General features: G+C 41.6%; 1 protein-coding gene across 10 annotated transcripts in view; it reads left to right on the plus strand.

Annotated features, from left to right (window-relative positions):
- The window catches only part of AKAP13 (A-kinase anchoring protein 13), a 207,071-nt gene that overhangs the window by 61,421 nt on the left and 125,811 nt on the right, over positions 1 to 19,839 (plus strand). For all 10 annotated transcript variants that reach the window (XM_088063289.1, XM_088063290.1, XM_088063288.1 and 7 more), the window contains one exon: positions 12,438 to 12,585. In XM_088063289.1, the coding sequence (XP_087919415.1) occupies positions 12,438 to 12,585 (148 nt within the window). The remainder of the gene's footprint in view (positions 1 to 12,437; positions 12,586 to 19,839) is intronic.

Below are 19,839 nucleotides of genomic sequence, written 5' to 3' on the forward strand. Positions count from 1 at the left end.
ATGGTGATAATGATCAGTGGGTGTGAAATGGAAAAGATTAGCAGCTGGAGAAGCATGATGTATTGCTGCAAACTTTTTTTCCTTTTTCTTTTTAGATTAAAAGGAACAAACTTGTTTTAAATCACAGCACTCCTCCTCTGCATGGTTTGTCTAAGGTGTGCCCATGTTATTTGGAGTGACAAACCCAAATGTGTCATAACTGGTGATTGCATGAGAGGGCAAACACTTAATTGATAAAAATGCTGCCATTGACTTTGGTCTTTAATCAGGTCTGTGGATGGAGTCTCTTGTCTAAACTGCCACTTAGGAGCTGTGTAACCTGCAGAGTTTCTCAAGGAGACTTTTTGATAGAGATGAGAGCTCCCACTCCCAAGGCAAAATGTTATGCAGCTTAATGAATTATGAACTTCAAAAGCCTCAGAAAGAATGCATTGACCCTCTCTTAATATAACCTGGGGTTTGGGTACAGTGGGTCCTCCTTTGTTAATGAATGAACTACTCCTGAAAATTTCCCAGTTCGTCCTGCTTTAATCTAAAACTGAAGAAAGGGATAATGCTTGTAATATTCCCTCCCCTACCCCGCTTATGTGTTCATATAGAATGATGCCCTACTGAAGTGCTCTGTGTATTCCTGAGAAAAATAATTTTAATACCCTCTGATGTTCATGTTTTAAACCCCTCCCCTTCTGAATTAATATTAAAGAATTGAAGAATTGAAGAACTGAAGAAAAAAGTTTTCCATACAGAGTTTTGAGGCTTGTGGCAGCAGTGTCTGTCCCAAGTGCTGTGGCTCCCCATGTCCCTGAGTGCAGTGAGGTGTTGTACCTGTGTGTGCCTCACATCTGGCTTCTTAGCATGGCTGAAACCATCTCAGGTGTCACTTGTGCACTGTTGTGTGCTATATGATTGATGTTCTTCAGAACTCTCTCCAATTAATGATCTTCAGAAATCTCTACCAAGGGGACAAAAGGACAAAATGAAATACCTTTATAGTTCTACAGTGAGATGCCGTCATGAGCTTGGCAGCTGTGGTTAAGTTACATTTCTACTAAAGCAGAATTTGTTTGCTTAGTGGCATCTATGGTGACAAAGGCCACTGAGATGACTGAATATCTGAGGTCAGTCCAGCAGAAAAAGTAGAACATGCCACACATACTTTTGATGTGGGAATTTCTCATGAAATTCTCTGTCTTTGTTTCTATCAAAGTCCTAAGGCAAGAGGACAGCCAGCCTTGATGTTTAGTTCACCTCTGTGGTGAGAGGATCTGATAAACCTCTTGTCTTTTATTTGTTGGGTACTTGATTTCCTCTTAATGACAAACTAGTTTTCTGCCCCACCTTCAAAATGTCTTTGAGTAATGAATGAGTGGAGGCCTCTGAGCACCTTTTTCAAATAAAATATTTGCTTGCATTGCTTGTGGAAGAACCTGCTGCTTGGTTGGTTTTAAGAAAGTCAGCTGGGGCGCCTGAACAAACTGATTTTTTTAGAGAGTAGTATATTGCAGCTTGTCTGGCTCTGCTTTAATTCTCCAGGCAAAATACTTTCCTCACTAAACTGTGCTTGACCTCATCTTTTAAGTTTTTTGTCAGTCAGATCTTTGATTTAGGTTCTTTTCATCCTCCACTTCCCAAACTCTGATCTGCATCATGCAAGAAGCCATCCCTTCTGTGGAAATGGGTGTCTGGCAGCTGCCAGCTGAGCTCAGCACCATCCCCTGGCAAGCTCCCTGCTGCTTCTGGCTTCTGTCGTACCTCAGTGCAGACTTTTGCTCAGTCTGATTATTCTGAGGCTGATTGCTTGGCTTGCTCCTCTTGAGAGAGACATTCTGTAGCTCATGAGATCTGTGTGATGTTTGCATATGGCTGCTGGTGAAATGGTCACTTTTGTGCATTGACTGAAAGCAGCTTTGCCTGGAGAAGTCAGGTGAGACTGCCAGACCATCAGCAGCATCTTCATCCAGGAGAAGCTGTTGCTTAAATTGCAGCTCAGAGGCCTTTTCTCAACCCTTCTTCCATGTTGTCTGATACTCAAAGTGCTGGATATGGGTTCAAAGCCCTCCTCATTATCTATTTGAACTTTTCTTCTGTGATCCTGTTTTGTGGGTGTGAAAGTGCTGGTAAACAATCAACAGTCTGGCTTGAAGTCTGGAGCACTTCTCTGAAATTCTGCCCTTAACTCACCACTACTTTGCAGCATTATGTGTGAACTTTAATATGACTTGCAGAAGATGCCAGAGCTGGTACAGCTGGTAGGGGTGGGAAAGCAGAGACAGTGATCTGCTTTTGGGGAGCTGTTAGATTGCTTCCTCCTGTTTTCTGAAACTGCAGAAGGAATCCTTATATTATCACACAGAGTTATATTAAAATTGTGTGAAATAATGTGCATGTCTTGGGCTCTGTGTTTGGGATTCATTATTTCTTGTGGTAGCTGATGAGCTGGGAGTACCTGGACAGACACAAGAGATGATGTCCCATCCCCAGCATCACTGACAGTGTTGCCTCCTCTCCTCTCACAAGGAATAAACAGTGGAAATCTGCATTTGAGTTTAAGAGAACAAAAATTCTCTTCACCTACTCTTCCACTGTGGGATGTATTCTCATGTTACCTTTAGAATGAAGAAACACATTTCCCATGTCATTCCTCAGGACACATGCCCCTGCTATATTTCCTGTAACAAAATGCTGACAGTCATTTTGTTCAGCTAGAGGCAGTTCTGACAGCAAAGCTGATGTCAGAGCAGTGCTCATGAAGATGTTGATTTCATGAAACCAAAATTTCACACAGCCTCCCAAATGCCCTGCACTCTGCCTGCAGTACTTCCCATTGTTTCCAAAGGCTGTGTTGGATGTGGTCTCCCTGCAAGTGCTCCTCCTCCACATGGCTCAATAAATTAATTCCATATTGTGCTCAAGTGGAAAATAAAAGAATTGTGAACACTGCAGCTCGATGCTGTGCAGTGCCATCAAGTGGCAGTTGTGTCGCAGGACACATTTTCAGGGCTGCCTGTGTTTGTATTGATGTTTCAAAGTGTTTCTTTTAAACATTACAGAAGTTTCATCTGTCTGCTGTTGTGGTTGTGGGGCTTACTTCATCAGTAAAGTAATGATTACAATGGTTTCTGTTCTCTAATGGCAAAAATGTCACTGCAAAAAGTGCCTCAGTCATTGCAGTAGCTCCAAGTACTGTAGCTGTGAAAAATTTAAAGACTGGCAGGGATATTTTGCAGCTGGCAGGAAAATGAGTGCTCTGGAACACACTGAGCTGTGTCTCTCTGAAGGTTTTGCTGTACTGTAGAGGAGGCTGAAGTACCAGGAAAAAGCCATCCTTCAGCTCTCTTCTGCTTCTGGATATTGGTGTTCAAACCTGATTTTTTTGTTTTGTTTCTTTAAGACACCTCAAGGCTATTTGTGAAAATACTTCAGTGGTAGGAGATTGCTTCTAATAATATGTCATCATATGTACTTTATCTTCCAGGAATTGTGACTCTCTCCATCTCTGGTGCCAGGAGAGTAGCTGGATTTCTCTTAGTCACTGCACACGTTCAGACTGCCTGCTATTGCTCCTAAGCACTGCAATTTTGTTGTTATTGCTAGATGGGCAATTAGTAGGAAATACTATCAATCACTCAAGCAGCTGGTTATAAAATTACCTGGTTTGGTTCTCGTAAGTGTAATGAAGAACAGAAGAGGCTTTAGGATGAGGCCAGAGCAAGACGTTCACATCAATTTGGGTGTGTTTTTCTAGGAACTGACTGAAGTAGCTTCCAGAATTTCAGAAAAAAAAAAAGCCTAAAAGTAAGACCAGTACTTGTTGTAGAAACTGAGTGGTACTGGAGGGGACGTTCTGCAAAAAAGAAAATTCCCCCTTTCTTTTGTCTTGTCTTCGTGTTCACTGTGACATTACATGGAGACTTGCATAATTTAAAGGTTAACCCCAATGTGTTACTGCTTTTGTGTACCTCCACACCTCCTCCTCCTCTGTACCAGAGCTGTACAGGACTTGTGGAAGGAGCTTGGGGTTACTGTCACTACTTGCTTATTCAGGCCAGAAACTGCACAATTCTTTAAGTGGATAGCCTGGCTAACACTGAACTGCCTGAATAAAGGAAAATTAAATTGTTGTTTTATTTACTGCCAAATTCACCTAAATAATAAATAATAAAAAATAATAAAGCTCCCATTGCTGTTTTTCCCTGGGTGTTTACATTTAGTACAAAAGGGTGAATGGCACTCTTTTTATCCTTTCTGTTTTTCTCCTTAAGTTTGACTTTGCTGCTAATTTTTCTGTTAATTTTACCATGTTTTTTGTGTATGCTAAAGATGTTTAGAAATGACCTTGGCTGTTTGTTTTTGCAAGGACTGTCTGTGTACAGCACAGGCTGGCACCGAGCTGATGCACCATGCATGGTCTGAGCGAGTGCTGCAGAGCACGTGGAGCCCCGTGCTAAGGCACTGGTACAGCTAAATTAGCTATTAACAGCCCAAGCTAATAGCCTGCCTGGCTCTGGGCAGCAGAGTGGCATGTCAGGAAGATCTCTGCATGAAGATAAATCATGTGTCTCTTTCAGCACTTAACAAGATCCTGCTACTTGGATGGATTTCTGCTGGCAGTCTGTAGAGATCTCCTTTAAGCTGCATGGATTAATATGTGTGTAATAGTTATAACAGCATCTTGACACTCAATAAAGACTCATCTTGGAGGTGATTGGTTTGGAGGCTAACAGAGACATGCTCTGTCAAAGGATGTGGGCCACTAATAATGGATTTTTTGAAGCATATCCATTTCCACAGGAGGTTGTGCTGCTTGCACTGGTTCAGAGTAGGAAATCCACCCCTTGCACTCCTCAAACCTTTTATCTCTTTGCAAACAAATCCTGCTGCAGGATTAGACACCTGGACTGGCTTGGGCTGTGGTTGTGGCTGTGAGAAGGTGTTAATAAATCATCCCTAACAGTGTTGGCTCTGCAGACAGGCAAGTTGAGAGTGTCCATGGCATGTTTTTTAGCACAGGTTGCACTCAGGATGGGTCCATGAGAGCCAGCTTGGACCTGGAGGCAACAGCTCAGGGTTGTTTATTGTAAATATCCTTGTTTTCCCACAAATTCTTTTTTACCCAAAGAGTCTTGAATAAATGGTCTTTTTACTCTACACTTGTGTCAACATTTTATCCATCAATGTGCTAAGCTAATCTTATTTTTGGACCAAATTCTCTTTCACTTTTCAGGAAAGAAAGTGGTGGAGGGTAGAAAGTTATTGTCTCTATGTCAGTGTTTGAAGTCATGGCTTTGTGGCTAGTATTGGAAGAGGAGATCACTTGGCTGAGTGCAGTGCTAATGAAATATGGAAGGTATCACCTTGATTTGCTCTGTGGGCTGGCAGAAAAATATGTACCATCATTCTGCTCTTTTGGTGGCTTGCGGGCAGGACAGAATGGTCTGTGATTGTATTTTCCAAAGAATGAGAGTGTGCTTTGCCAAATCTGGCTTTCTCATCACAGAGGTGCTCAGTCTCTGTGCTGTTAACCTGAAACCTTTCACTAGTAGAAAAAATAGCACTGCTGTTAATTTTAAAAGGAAAGAAGGTGTTAGGTCTGGAGATCGATTTTTATTTTTAAAATTTATTTATTTTATTTAAACCACAGCAGTCATTTTTGTTGTCTTCTTTTGTGTGGGTGTTTTGGTTTGTTTTTTTTTATATTAGGAAAATTGCTTCATGCTTTAAGATCAAGGAGTTTGAAGTCATTGACTAGGAAAAAGGACCCAATCTGCCCCAAAACTTGGCAGCTTGCCATTCTATTTATTTCTGGAGTCTTTCCCTGAAGGTTTTATCTGCAGGAGGTTGCAACACTCCACCCCAACGACATCCATCTTTCTCCCCATTCCTGACCCAGGTCACTGCCTTTATCATGGGGGATATCTCCAGGTGAGGAGGGATTTCTAGAGCTGCTCATGTTCAGACAGATTTCACAGCCCTACCTTTGTTCCTGGGGCCTGGAGTTCTGCAGAATGAACTGTGTTTGATGTGATTTTTGGGGGTTTTTTTTGTTGGTTTTTTTCCTCCACTAAGTGCTCCTCTGAGTCAATCTATAGTGGTGAAATTGAGGATGTCTGTAATGATTGCTGTTATCTCGCTGTAACAGATACCTCTGACCTCCTCCCGTGGTCCCTTCATTTTCTATCCATGTGCTGAGAGCTTGCAGGCTAAGTGGCCACATCTGGAAAAGGGGATGGATGTTCCAGGCTGAGGCATTGAGATCCACTGCCAAATTGCCCCATGCCAGGACAGAGGGGAAGGGGTCTCAGCTGGGAGTTTTAGGGGTAGGACCCATCCCCAGATTCTGCCCCTCCAATGTGAGCTGTTCATCTGTTAACCTGGGAATAGCAGCCTGGAAGAGTATGCTGGATGTAGGTTATTTTCTTGCCATGGAAGAAGAGCATCCTGTGGTTTTTGGAGCCAGCAGTAATAGTGCTGTGTCACAGCTGACTGGCTGGAACACTTACTCAGACCTGGAAAAACTGGGATCTCAGCCTTTCTCAATCAAAAGGGTTATTCCAGGAGATGAGAGCACTGTCATGTTTGCTATAAAAATAGTTGCTCAAACCCCGATTTCCTTTTTCAGGAACCTGTGTCGCTGTGCATGGTTTTGTTCTGCATGGAGATGTCCATGTGTCCTTTCCAGATGTCATTCTCCAGGGGTTTAAGCACAAGTTTGCACCAGCCCAAGTAACCTTAGATGGGAGGGATCATCCAGGGTATTCAGCTGAGATGTGGGAACTGTCTGGGAGCAAAAGTTTAGCTGCTGATCTCGTGTACTGACAGCGGTAGATGATAGTGGATCATCGAGCATCTGAGCAGTTATATTGTACTTTTTTCTTATTTGATGATTTCTGTTGCATTTTATAAAAGTGCCTTGCAGTTGCCTTTTCTGTGCTCCATCTGCTTTCAGACTCCTCTGCAGTTCTCAGTTTGAGATGGAATTGTCTCAACTTTCCCTTTGATTTTGTCTAGCTTAATTATTGTCAGTGCTGCGCCCTTTCCAAAGAAAACGTCATGTGATTGAAAAGCCAGCTGTTCCTTTAAAAGCCATTTGGATGAAAAGTACTCAGTGTGTTTAGACCACGATTCCCATTTCATTGATGGGGAAATTCAAAGCACAGGGATGTGAAAGGACTTGCTTCGTGCTGGAATTACAGCCCAAGCCTGTGTACTCTGTGTCAAGCACTAGCAGGGGTAACAGCAAGTCCAACTCCATCTAAAAATTAATAAATAAAGGTACCAAGGAGCCTGAAGTGAAGGAGGATGAAACCACAGCTGTGACTTGGTGCTGTGCTGGGTACAGTGAAGCTCTCCTGGGAGCTGTTTAGGGCTTCCCAGAGGGGAAGAAGCAAAAATGCAATAAAGCAGTGACTCAACAAGGGCCTGATTCATCTCATGAGTAGCGGAAACAAAACAAAACTTGTTACAATGGCAGTTGTACAGTTACTCATCTAATCCAGCCTCTTCAGTAAAGCATCATAGCCCCAAAATCCACAACTCTTAGAAGGAAACACCTTGGGAGAAAAGCTTTCTTTCCTTTGTGTGAATCTCCAACCCATCTAACCCATGGACTTGTCATTCAGCAGGTTTTTGCTGCATGAGAAAACAGCCACAGTTTGCTGTCAATGGCCAGCAGCAATTTTTGCATTTTGCTTTTCTGGGTAGAACAAATTAATGATTACTGGTTGTTGGTGTTTTCTCATTAACACCAGAATGTTGAGTAACACTTGAGTGCTGCAGTATTGCTGTCTAATGCACACTTAATTTTCATAAGTATTTCTAGATTCTGTGTGTGGAGGTCAGAGTAGGTGGTTAGTGGCTTAAGCAACATTCTTTAAAATTCCCAGTATGAACCATGGGGGGAAAAACCAGCTTAGAAATCAAATGCTTCAGCTACAAAAATACAGCTCATCTTTTTTTTTTTTGTCTTTTTTTTTCCCCCCTCTCTTGTTTATTTTTAGAAATGTTAAAATTCGTTAGCCAGCCTGTTAAGAATATTTTTTTTCCATTTTTCAGTCCCCTTGTTGACAAGAGTACCTGTTTCTGGTAGAGCTGATATCCCTCAGGGAATCTTCCCTACTGCCAGCTAAACTCATGGTTTTCATCTTGAAGCCTGGAATTTTGCATTTGCCAGGGCTGTTTTCATGGTCCCAAATGATGACAAATTCCCCCAAACCAGACAGATTTCCAGAGCTTGAAGTGAAAAAGAAAGATGTCTTTATATGCTTACAACAATTATTTATTTTTGGAAGGTGGTTAGTATTTTTGAGGTGATAACATAAGTGATCCTAATTCTTTTAAGCTTAAAGATTTCGCTCACTTTATTGCCACTTCCAAATATTGCTAAGGTCATCTATTAAAACAAAAAAGCTTTTGATGGTAAACAGTCCATTTTAACAGGCTTACTTGGAATTGTTTGTGCCTTGCCTATACACAATCCACACACATTTAACTGCAGTGCTGAAAAAACTGCTACCCAAAAAGGTGGAGTTGTGCTTATGCCAGCAAATTGTGCTGACAAACAGGTGCCTTGTCTAGATAGTTTTGGGGTTTAGTTCTAATGATGGCATTTGGGCCTTTTTAGAGATAATTGTATTTCTGCTGCCTTAACTAAGCCATAACTTCAGAGATGGGCCACTCTTAAATCCCTTTGTGTGTTTTCCAGTTTGAAGCTCAAGGTGAGGCTTGGCTTTTGCAGTGCACCTGTCCCATGGTGAGACAGACCAGCTTTCTCCCTTTGGTTTGGCAAAGGGAATATGTGTAGAGGAAAGAGCCCCATGCACCTTCTTTACATCCTGTTACATCTGAGACCAGGGATTTTTCAGATCCAAACAAGGGATGGGGTGGCCTCTTCCATGAATGGACCAAGATGGAATGTTTTCATTTCCAATGGGCTTTAAGCCAAGTAAATATTAGTCGATCCAAACTAGTTTTGAAATTAAATTATTCTTATTTGTTGGAGCATTCCAGAGAATGGCTTTGATCTGTCTGTACTTTCACCAAAGGGATATTGGCAGGCTGGCCTCCCATTTCTAGCCATTTGGGATGAAAGAAGGGTTATAATAACCACCTTGTGTGGCAGTGATACTGAACAGATGACATTTTTTGGACAATATTAAGTGAATAAAGGTAAACATACTTCAATTAAAATGTTTTTGGAGGCTGAATGCAATAGGGCTGTTGGAAAGTCTTCTATGTGGGTTGCAGGAATTTAGCTGCATTTGTAACTGATTTTCTTTAACTCCAAAAAATCTTGGAAAGAGAGGGTTTTGTGCTGTGCGTTATTTCCTTTCCAAATAAATACATTGTTTGAATAACTTAAAAATCAAATTAAAATTTGCAGTGAACAATGAAATTGTCAGTAACTGGGAGGTGTGTTGAAGAAGGGAAGGTGTTTTGCTTCTGAGATCACATCAGCACAGTGACCTGGACCAGGCACAGTGACTGAGTTAGCTCAGGTGACACCTGTAAGTAAACTGAAGTGCACAGCAATTAAGTGGCATATTACCAGTCTTAGCAAAGATATTTGGAGATAATTTTAAAATTAAAGATCCAATAAATAAGATGCTCAGTGTTCCACAGTGTTTGCTGAAGGATCCTCCAGAAGAGGTGGGAGGAGGGTGGTGGAGACCCTCCCACCATGAAGTACTGCTTAGACACAGCTGAAGAACCTTTTAAATGGTTCTTGATACCAGCTGATGATAATCTGTACTCTCCCTAGACTTAAACAATAAATGAACTGAATGAAAATCTAAGGAACAAGTTGGCTGGAAAGATGTGCTGGAGGTTGCTGGTCTGACCACCTTATACCTTCAAAATTAGGTCAGGTATCTAAATAAGTTCAGCTCTATGTTTAAGTTCCAGCTTAGATTTCAGGTTATGAGGAACCTCTGGTGTTGGGGTTTCTTACATGTATTTACTATTTTTTTCTGTAAATAACTAAATACACAAATTGTCATTTGCAATATTGATGCAAATTAAATTGCTTTTCCTAGAATTGTGAGTAGTTTGCATGGAAGGACAGGTGTCTTCTCACAAAAACTCTATGTCAATTTGCTTTGATTTCACAAAAATTAGACTTGCTGTACTTGATTTCGGAGTTAAATAAAAGAAAAATCTCTTAACAGATGAAACACTCAGTGTTGTTGGTGAGTATTCTGAAGTGTCACCTGCATTTTAAATCTGTTTAAGTACTTTGTATGTTCATGCCTTAAGGGAGAAACGGTTTGAACAAAGACAGATATAAAAAACAAAGCACAAAGGGTTTGTAGGTTAAAACTCAAGCTTTTGTTATTTTTGAACATCAGCTCAAATCTGGATCCATTTGCTTGAAATGGAATATTTAGTTTTCAACTCAGCATGTGAACTGGTCATGCTTGAATTTAAAGCTTGATTTATTTCTTTTTGCACCTGTTTTTATTTAAACACTGACTCTATACAAGATAGACTTTTGCTACACGGTTCCTTCCTCCCCAGCTGGAAGTCTGGTCTGATATTATTGCGTGAGACCTTCGTAAAATTTACATTTGTAACTCTGCATTCTCTGAAAATGCAAAATACACTCACTGCTCCATTAGGTTGTGTGGTTTTTTTTTGAATTTATGGTTTTCTTTCCTGTGTTACAGCACTGACCCACATATTTGACTTCAAGACCAACGGCTGGCCATGTACTTGCCCTGCAAAATCTTGTTGGTATAAAACAAGGTGCAGTCCTGCCCCTGGCAAGAGGTGCCAGATGGGTTGGATCAGGAGAGAACTGGACATAAACTTGGAGGAGGAAACGTAAAAGGAGAAGAGGGAGATGTGAGGAGGCAGAGCGTGGGAAGCGATGCTAACGCGGGACGGATGTACAGGAGGGCCTGGAAGTCTGGGAATTTTCTACAATAGTTGTACTTGACAAAGAGAAGGGATGAACTCAGTGATCTTAAGGGGGAGGTTTTAAAGGAAATGACATGTGTATTCTCTTCAATATGCAAATCAGAATTACATAATCTGCAATAACAATAATAATAGAAAAATATTTTCCAGATTTGCAGCTGTAACCATATGCTCAGTGGGGTGGTGGCAGAGAGCTGGCAGCCACAGCTGCCATGTAAAACTGGGGCATCCACCTGGTTCTGATCTTGATAGAAATGGGACAGAAGGTCACATCACAGACTGTTGTTCTCTGTGTCTTGTAGTTTATATAAATTTTTCAGGCTAATAAACGAAGTATGGGGAGACCCCAGAGGCATTAAAAGCTGTGTAGATGTGGCACTTGGGGACATGGTTTAGTGATGACTTAGTGCTGGGGTAACAGATGGACCTGATGGTCTTGGAGGTCTTTTCCTGCCTAAATGAATCTTAGGATTTTTTCAGATGAAAATGGGTCATTTAGTTGTGCAGTAACTATAAGCCATCCTCTTTCCCTGCTTTCCCTTCCCCATGGGATACCGAAATTGGTTCATATTGCCCCCATTCTTTCCTGTGCAGATGTGGGAATTTCAGGTGTATTTTCTGTACCCTTTGCTGGGTTAACTGTGATAACTCTGTGCACCTTTTATAAATATAATTTTTCCTGAGAGCAAAGATGAGCTAAATGATAAAATATGCTGAGGTACTGAAGTAAACCCTCCATAATACTAAGCAGGAGAGTTTAACCAACATCATGAGAGGTTTTTTTCCCCTCGAGGCTTGAAGAACTGCAGTATTTGCTAAAACACAGAGCATTTCACCAAGGCATGAGCTTATGGATGAGAGAGAAGAGCTACCACTATCTGTACCACCACAGTTACTGTTTCTTTGTAAGGGAAGTGGAAAAAAAATCTCAGTGGATATGAAACTTAGGTATCTTTGTGCATTTATGGATTGTGGATGAGAGGTGTGTTCAGTGATCAAGTTGGATCTATGGTTGCAGTGCTAGCTTGGACAGGGGAAAAGTGAGCATTCAAGCAAGAATTAGGGTGTTTTTTTCAAATTTCTGAATCTAGAGACAATGTTAGGCCACTGTCTCATTTCTGGAGTTTTACCTATCTATATGTGATGGGATATGTCTCTCTTTCTCTCTCTCTCTCTCTCTCTCTCTCTTTATCTATATATATATATATATATGTATGTGTGTGTGTGTGAGTACAAAAACCTTTGTGTGGGATGTACAACTCTTTGTCAGACTTGGTGTGATTTCACTATATTGTTATTTTGAATATACTCTGGAGATTTCCACATGTCTCTTCCTAGAGAAATGTTCAGCGTATTTCCTAAATGTTGGCTGGCTTTGTTAATACGGTTGACTTGCATATCTGAATCCTTTGAAAGGAGTGAATGAATGTAGAGTGTGAATCTTGTAGGAAGAGTAGTTTTATTTTAGATGATGCAGTTCTTGGTCATGTAAATGTAACCTTGTTTCTTGTTTTTCTCCCTAGGGTGACTCTGTTATTACAGTGCAGCTGACTGAGGAAGATAAAGTTGAAGATGATGTAGTTTTTTACTTGGTCTTCACTGGATCAACTGTCCAACACTGCACAAGCACGAGGAAGATTAATCCTGGGAGTCTGGAGACAATTTCTCCTGGTAAACAATTGCCTTTCTTTGCATATCAGTGTATCAGTCTGTGAAATTTGGTTACTACAAGTGGACTGGAATGTAATGCTGTTTTCTTTGTTGTCTTTTTCCTCATTTACACGCTCACAAGGAGTAGAACATGTGGTTTGGAAGACTGCTTTTGCCTTTTAAAGACCTCTTTCTCGATTTTTTTTTTTTTGAGATTACAGTTATTTAATATGTAACTATGAGATACTGTTGTAGAAAACTCACAGTCACACATACACATAGTAAAAAGCTTTTAAATGCAGGAAAGATGGTGGAAGGTACATTTGTAAGGTTACAGAAGCTATTGCCCAAATGATGGACAGCCCGCTAAGTCTTAGGTACACTTACCATCTGCTTGACTGGATGAGGTTCACTGTGTCTTCCTGGTGAAATGCAGCCCTTTCTCCTAAATCCTGTTCAGCTCAGAGCCCACACAGCATTTCTGGAGCTCCTGCAGTACAGGTGATTGCTGCTTGGTGCCATCTCTCTGTGGCTGGTTCAGATGAGGTGGGTTTCCACATGAAAGCCCACCACTGTTCTTATCCTTTGTGCCACCAACAAAACAAAACGAACCGGGATTTCCCTTTGGTGACTTCAGGACCGTGGGAATGAGCGTGTTCCAGGCTGCAGTCCTCACCATTAACCTTTCATTCTGACTTGTTGCTATGCAGCACATTGCTACCAGTGTGAGAAAAACGCCTGACATTTTCGCTACACGCAGTGTAACACAGGCCATCAAGTGTTTTTCTTGGGTTTGTCTTTTTGCCTGCCTCCTAAGTATTGTTGTGTGAGAGATGCACATGGAGTAAAATTTGGAGTTTTTTCTCTTGGGAATGAGTGGCTAAAAGTTGGCCACTCTTTTTTTCATTTCCTCCTCTTTTTGTGCTGTTCGTGTTGTTCAGTTGGCTTGGGAAGAGAAGTCTTTTTTATGTCTACTGATGACTGGAGCCCCGTGCAATCAATTAGATTAATGCTTATTTTCTCCCAGAGGAGCAAGAGGGGGTGACTCCTTCCCTGCTTTTGTGTGGTGGGCGTGGGGCTCTGCCAGCCCTGCTCGAAATGACTTCACCTCTCCCTCGAGGCCGTGGCTGCTGCGCCAAGAAAGGAACTGAAAAGCTTCAGTGTTCCCTTCAGCCCATGTGGGAAGCAGTGCTGGATGGGATTTCCGGGCACTGGGAACGATGCTTTCCCATCACTGCTGTCCTTGCAGCACCGGTGCTGCCAGGTGGTACCAGAGTGATGCTCTGGGCACTGCCTGTCCTGCCAGCCCCAGCCATAACTGAGTCACTGGGGAGGGCTCCCTGCAGCTCGGTTTTGTTACTGTTAGTGGGAAATCTGACACCGTTCATGATTCAAAAGGAAAAGAGGGAATTTCTCTCAATTGTTCCTTTCGCAATAATGGATTTTTATTTTTATTTTTACCATGATCTTGTGGCATGTGAAGCTAGACTGGGATGGGTGCTGTCCCAAAATACAGCTTGTTTCAGACGGAGTTTTAAGGGACCTTTCAGAAAGGTAGTATCATTCCTGCACTATCCAGGGCTGTAAGGAAGAGGTGACATCTCAGATGTAAAGTAGCCATGTGGATAACACCCTTATCTGTGCTGATACCGCATTTTGGTGAGACTACCTAAGAAAAGAACACTTCAGTGGTGAAGAGGTTGTTGGGTAAAGGCAAAGCAAGAAATAGGAAAAGCCTAATTTTTTTCATACCCTCTGCTGACACCTTTGCATTTGTCCAGCGTTGTTTCAGCACTGACTACACTGATTTCAGTGGAAGTGTGACTTAGTGCAGCTCTTCTTCTTCCTCCTCCTCCTCCTCCTTCCTGGACGCACAGTGAATCTGTAATCATGTGTTTACTCTGTATATTCCACAGTTGCCTTGGCGATGGCTGTGGTTACTCAGAGTGTTATTTGACCTCGAAGGGATTAGCCATGAACAACAGGCAGTGTGTGAGAGACCAGCCCTTGTTTAAACACCCAGCCCTGGGCACTTAGCAAGTGCTCTGCAAGAAAACTCCTGCAAACAACTTCTAGCCAAAATTTCACCCTTTACTTCCAGCTCCGAGCATCTTTTATTTGTTCCTGTGATGCAAGGACTGTTGCACATCCCTGCCAGCACAGCAGCTCCTCGGGGACAGCCCTAGGGGATTACAGAAGGGCTGATTCCCTCAGGAGACTCTGCCTTCTTTGATCCTCCTCTGCATCCCTTCTGACTCAAAGGCTCTTTCCTCATTCTTGCCCCAAGTCCTCAAAATTTCATGTGGTCCCCAGGAGACTTCTAATGAAGTCCACTAGCCACTGGGATGACAGGGGTGACTGTAATTCTATTAAAGTTGAAGTAAAAGCAAGCCTAGATTTGTAATTTATGTTTCTTGACTTTTTCAGTAGGTTTTTTGATGTATGGAGGTGTAAAAGACAAATTATTTCATTACATTTGCTGCCAAAATTAATCAGAATGTTTTAGCAAGGCCTTCAAAGAAAATCATATTTAAAAAGAAATCTTAACAACATAAAATTGTTTAGGTGAAATATTAGAGAAAATGGAAATACAAGCTGTCAAAATACGTCATAATTTCTCATTGTATGTGAAAATTCTCTGTATCCTGAAAGACTTTATTTAAATAAAAGCTTATTGCTGCAGATTTAAATGACTGCTGAATCTTATAGAATTTCTAGAGCAATGTGCCTCTTTCCTATGCTTTTTTAATCATCAGCCTTAAACACTGAATATATATAGTCCATCCTGTTGTTCAAATGTGAGCTTTTATTTCTCTACATAACAAAAGAAAGGACTTCTGATTGTAAATTTACGGGAGCAGCTTTATTTTACCTGAAAATGTGGATAAAAACAGCTTCATCACTTCTTTGAACTACAGAATACTTGTATTTATGCACTAGCTCTGAAGAATGGGATGGATTATTTAGCCTGCCCTGCTGTTGGCTGTGTTATTTTCCCTTTGTAAGAAACAGAGTCTCATCTGAGCTAATCAGTCATAACTGGAAGTGTCAAAATTAGCTGCTGAGATTCAAGAATTAGCCAGGGAATGATGTTTTGTGTGCTTTCAGTAGCTCTTCTGCCAGCTTAAGGACACACCAGGTTACATCATACATCATCAAAGCTTTTGTTTGTCTCAGTGAAAAGCTACCAAAATCTTATTTAACTGTTGGCTTTACTGTCACAGTTGCAGTTCTTCTGTTTCTAATTAATCTGGTTGAAATTCTCCCTAATGGAAGCAGTATCAGAGGCATTGTGTAGTTCCTGAGCGCAGTTTCAAGCACTGATTTATCAGACACAGCGTTAAGGTGGCAGGTGGAGGTGTAATGGCACTGGCAGTGCTCCAGTGGGGATCTCTGTGCAAAAGCTTGCCCACTGGAGTTTGGGTGTTAAGAAAGCATCAAAAGTCTGATCAGGGAAGGAAGCAGAGAAATGATATAATCTCTGTTGCTGTGGTTAAACTGTTTGCTGAATTTGTACTGTTGGGGCTGGATGTGTCCTCGTAGGTCGCAGATGCTGGTCCTACTGATGTTGGTCATTAACTGAGCTTTTCAGCAAGTCCTTATTCCTACAGCAGCTGAGACTGCTGTAATCTTAATGCATTTTTTTCTTCCCACCATCTCTGCAAAGTTGGGAGGGTAACTGAGGCCAAGCAGATTGCATGTGGTAGTGAAGGAAATCTTGTAAAGCAGGGAAGTGAAACATTCATTGCAGGACAGCAGCCTTATCTCCTGCCTCTCTGCCAGAGCACCTTTATTCCCCAGTGGGGAAAAACCCAACCCAATAATAAAAATTCTCAAATCATGATCTGGCAAACAAACCAGCAGAAGAAGGAATGACCTCATCACTGTCCATACAAGTCAAAAGTCCCAACCACAGCTTGCTGTGGCCAGTGGAGGCCTCTGAGTATCAGGAAGCTCCTGGGGAGATCTGGGGAAATTTTCTAGCAGGAGCTGATGTGCTGGGAGCTCCAGTGTTTGTGTGATGCATTTATTGCAAAAGTTTGCATGCCATCACCATAGCAGCTGTATTTTGCTTTGCGTTTGATGACTGGTGGTCTGGAAAGTGTGGAAGACACGGGGGAAATTTGAAATGAAATTTCAAACAGGGAGAGACAATCCAGAAATCCAGAGCTGCAGCAGCTCCTGATCAAATAAGTAAAGGGTAAGAAACACCTTGTCTGTGAGCCAGGTCACCAAAACAAGCAGTAAATTTTGTGAGATGTAATTGCCTTGGTGAGTACTGTTGCAATGTGTTGTATCACTCTGAGCTCTGTAATACCAAAATCACTTGTCTCATGTTTTTTGAACTCAAAAGGTGCAGGATTCTTGTGTGGGTTTCAAAGGGGAGGAGACTCAAAACTGGAAGTAGAAAAAGGGTCTGAGAGACTGTCTGTCTGCTGGTAGCTGCCTGCCAACAGTTTCCACAGGGCTGACACATTCTCATTGACTCACTCTGAGCCTTCTCTCCATCCTTAAGCTAAGGCAGAGAAATTTTGGTCTTTAACTTGTTCTTAATTCCATAGCTCTCAGAGTTCTTGTTTTTTGGGTTTTTCTCCTTACTTTCTTTCGGCTAGTTAAAAGAATAAAAAAAATTAATTTCCGTTAGCTTGGAAATATCTACATTTCAAACTTTTCTTTTACTGTGAAATGCTTTACATATGGTCATGCTTTATTCACTTCTACCACAGACTGTGTTTTCCCCTAAGAAACAACTCTTCATAGAAAAAGCTGTATTTCATGAATTACAATCTTTGTACTGGTAGACCAGAAGGGTAAACAAGTTGCATAACAAATGGCCACTTGGCAATACCAGTCATGGATTTGAAAATACTCTTAATTGTGAAACAAAAACCCCCTTAAAATAGACTAAAACAGCACAGCCAAGAAGACTTTTTGTAATTCATCCTCTTCAGTGTATTTAATTGCTTGAGGCAGTGTAATTAAAAGGAAGTTATGCCCATACTAGATGACATCAGTCACAGGAAAAAGTGATTGAATCTGTGTTGAAATTATTTAAGATGTAATGTGTGGGGTCTTACACTTCTCTAGGTTTTTAGGGCATCTGCAGTGTGTAAAGGCCTTTAAAAAACATCTTCACGCACTCTTCAGTCTCTCTTTTACCTTTCCAGTGAAAGGTTTGGAAGGAAAAGCAGAGGCTTCTGTCCATTGCTGGTGCAGTGCCTGTGTGTTTCATAAAGCTTCCTGTGTTGCAAGAGTGAATACAGTAACTGTGTACATTTCACAAATGCACTTCAAAGATGGGCTCTGATTTTCAGAACCAGAATTCAGTATTTCTGAAGCAGAAAAGAAGCACTTTTTGGATGGTCACAGGAGAGCCCTTGGCTTCCTTTTCCACAAGCCACCAGATCGCAACATCTCTTGGATGCAAATCTGAGATCCTTCATGAGGTTCACAACATTTGTTGTCTGGTTTTCCTGTCCTTAAATCTCTCTATGAGACCTCTTTCAACCCAGCTCCACCATGGTAACTTGGAGGATGCAATTAGTCTTTAATCACCTACCAAGCAAACCCAAACATGTGCTTCCAGCAGGGCTTTAAATAGCTGCCCAGGCTGGGGGCCCATTGTTTGATAGCTCCAATGTGAATTCTGAAAATAGGAGGTTTGGACAGGATTTCCACTTTTGGAGGAGTAGGAAATGAAATCATCTTTTATAAAGCTCTATTTAGGGGTGTTTTGTCTCCATGTAGGCCTTGTTAAACAAGAAAAAGTCTGAGGAGTTCAGCTGATGCCCTTTTAACTGCACCCCAGGTCACAGGCACAGGTAGCAATTGATGGACAGGTCTAAGCTGTACATTAACTTACCTGCTAATGACTGGCAGCTGAGAAATCTCCCCATTCTCATGCTCACTGATCTGCAGCAGTACCACTTAGAGGAAGCACTGGTATCATGCTGATACATCTCATCTCTTCAGGGATAAGAACAGACAGACCAGAGCACCATGTCTTCATTTTTCATTCTTGTATTTTCCCCAGAACAAGCTTCATTAAGTGTCCCCGTTCATTCCCAGTAAAGAATTCTTCAGTTCAAGAGCTGTTGTCTCATTTAAAATAATTTTGAAAGCGTGGTTTGATGTGTAGATGAGGAATTTGCTTTATAGCAGCAGAATTAGTCACTGTACCCATCCCTGCATAGACTGAAATAGTTTTTCAATTTCTGTATTTTCCTGCAATCTGTTGGTATTTCTCAAAACAGCTCCAAGTCAAGAGTTGTTTCCAAGCTAGATTTAAAGTAACTGGGGAGCAAATGGAGAAATGGGATAAAATGCAATGTTGCTGGAATTAAGGGATGTATTGTTTGATTTTTATCATAGTCAAGGCAGCACACAAATGACCACATTTGATATCTGTGGCAAAAAAAAATGGATGAAGAAGGGAAGTGTAGTCATGCAGTCTGAGATGATGTTGTAAAGCATGGAGATTTCTCATCCCTTCTCTGAGGTGCTCTCATCTGTGTGATTTATTCAGTTACCTGTGTTTTCAGCCTATGGAAATGCAAACCTTTGCAAATAGGCTCATTCCTCTTCCTGACTTTTGTGTTTTAACCCCAGTCAGCAACTAAGTCCCAGGCAGCTGCCTCTTGTGCCATGGGGAAGAGAATTGGAAGAGCAAAAGTGAGAAAATGTGAGTTGAGATAAAGCCAGGTTAATAGATAAAGCAAAAGCCACATGCAAACAAAGCAAAACAAGAGATTAGATCACTACTTTCCATGGGCATGCAGGTGTTCAGCCATCCTTGGGGCTTCATCACATATAATGGAGATTTCCTCCTCCTTTCCTCAGCTCTATACACTGACCATGACTCCAAATGGTCTGGGATATCCATCAGGTCACTTGGGGTCAGCTGTCCTTATTGTGTCCCTCCTAACTCCATGTGCCCTGGTCCTGATCACTGGTGGGGTGGGTGAGAAAAAGAAGAGGCCTTGGGTCTGCATAAGCAATGCTCAGCAAGAAGGAAAATATGCCTGGATTGTCAAAACTGTTTCCAGCACAAATCCAAAGCAGCCCCACACCAGCTACTGCAAAGAAAATTAACTCTGTTCCACCAGAACATCAAAACCAACCCACTGACACACCCAGAGTTTTTCCTTTCTCCCTTTTCAGTGTCAGACATTTTTCTGTTCCACATCTAGGCAGGTGTATGAGGGGATTACAGCAGTCCATAGTGGATGGACACAGGTGATGGAACCACCCTGATGCTTGATAGGTGCATAACTT

The sequence above is a fragment of the Pseudopodoces humilis genome, chromosome 16, assembly GCF_049639895.1.
Source record: "Pseudopodoces humilis isolate 2021_Gansu_Grassland_sample_001 chromosome 16, ASM4963989v1, whole genome shotgun sequence".
NCBI lineage: Eukaryota > Metazoa > Chordata > Aves > Passeriformes > Paridae > Pseudopodoces > Pseudopodoces humilis.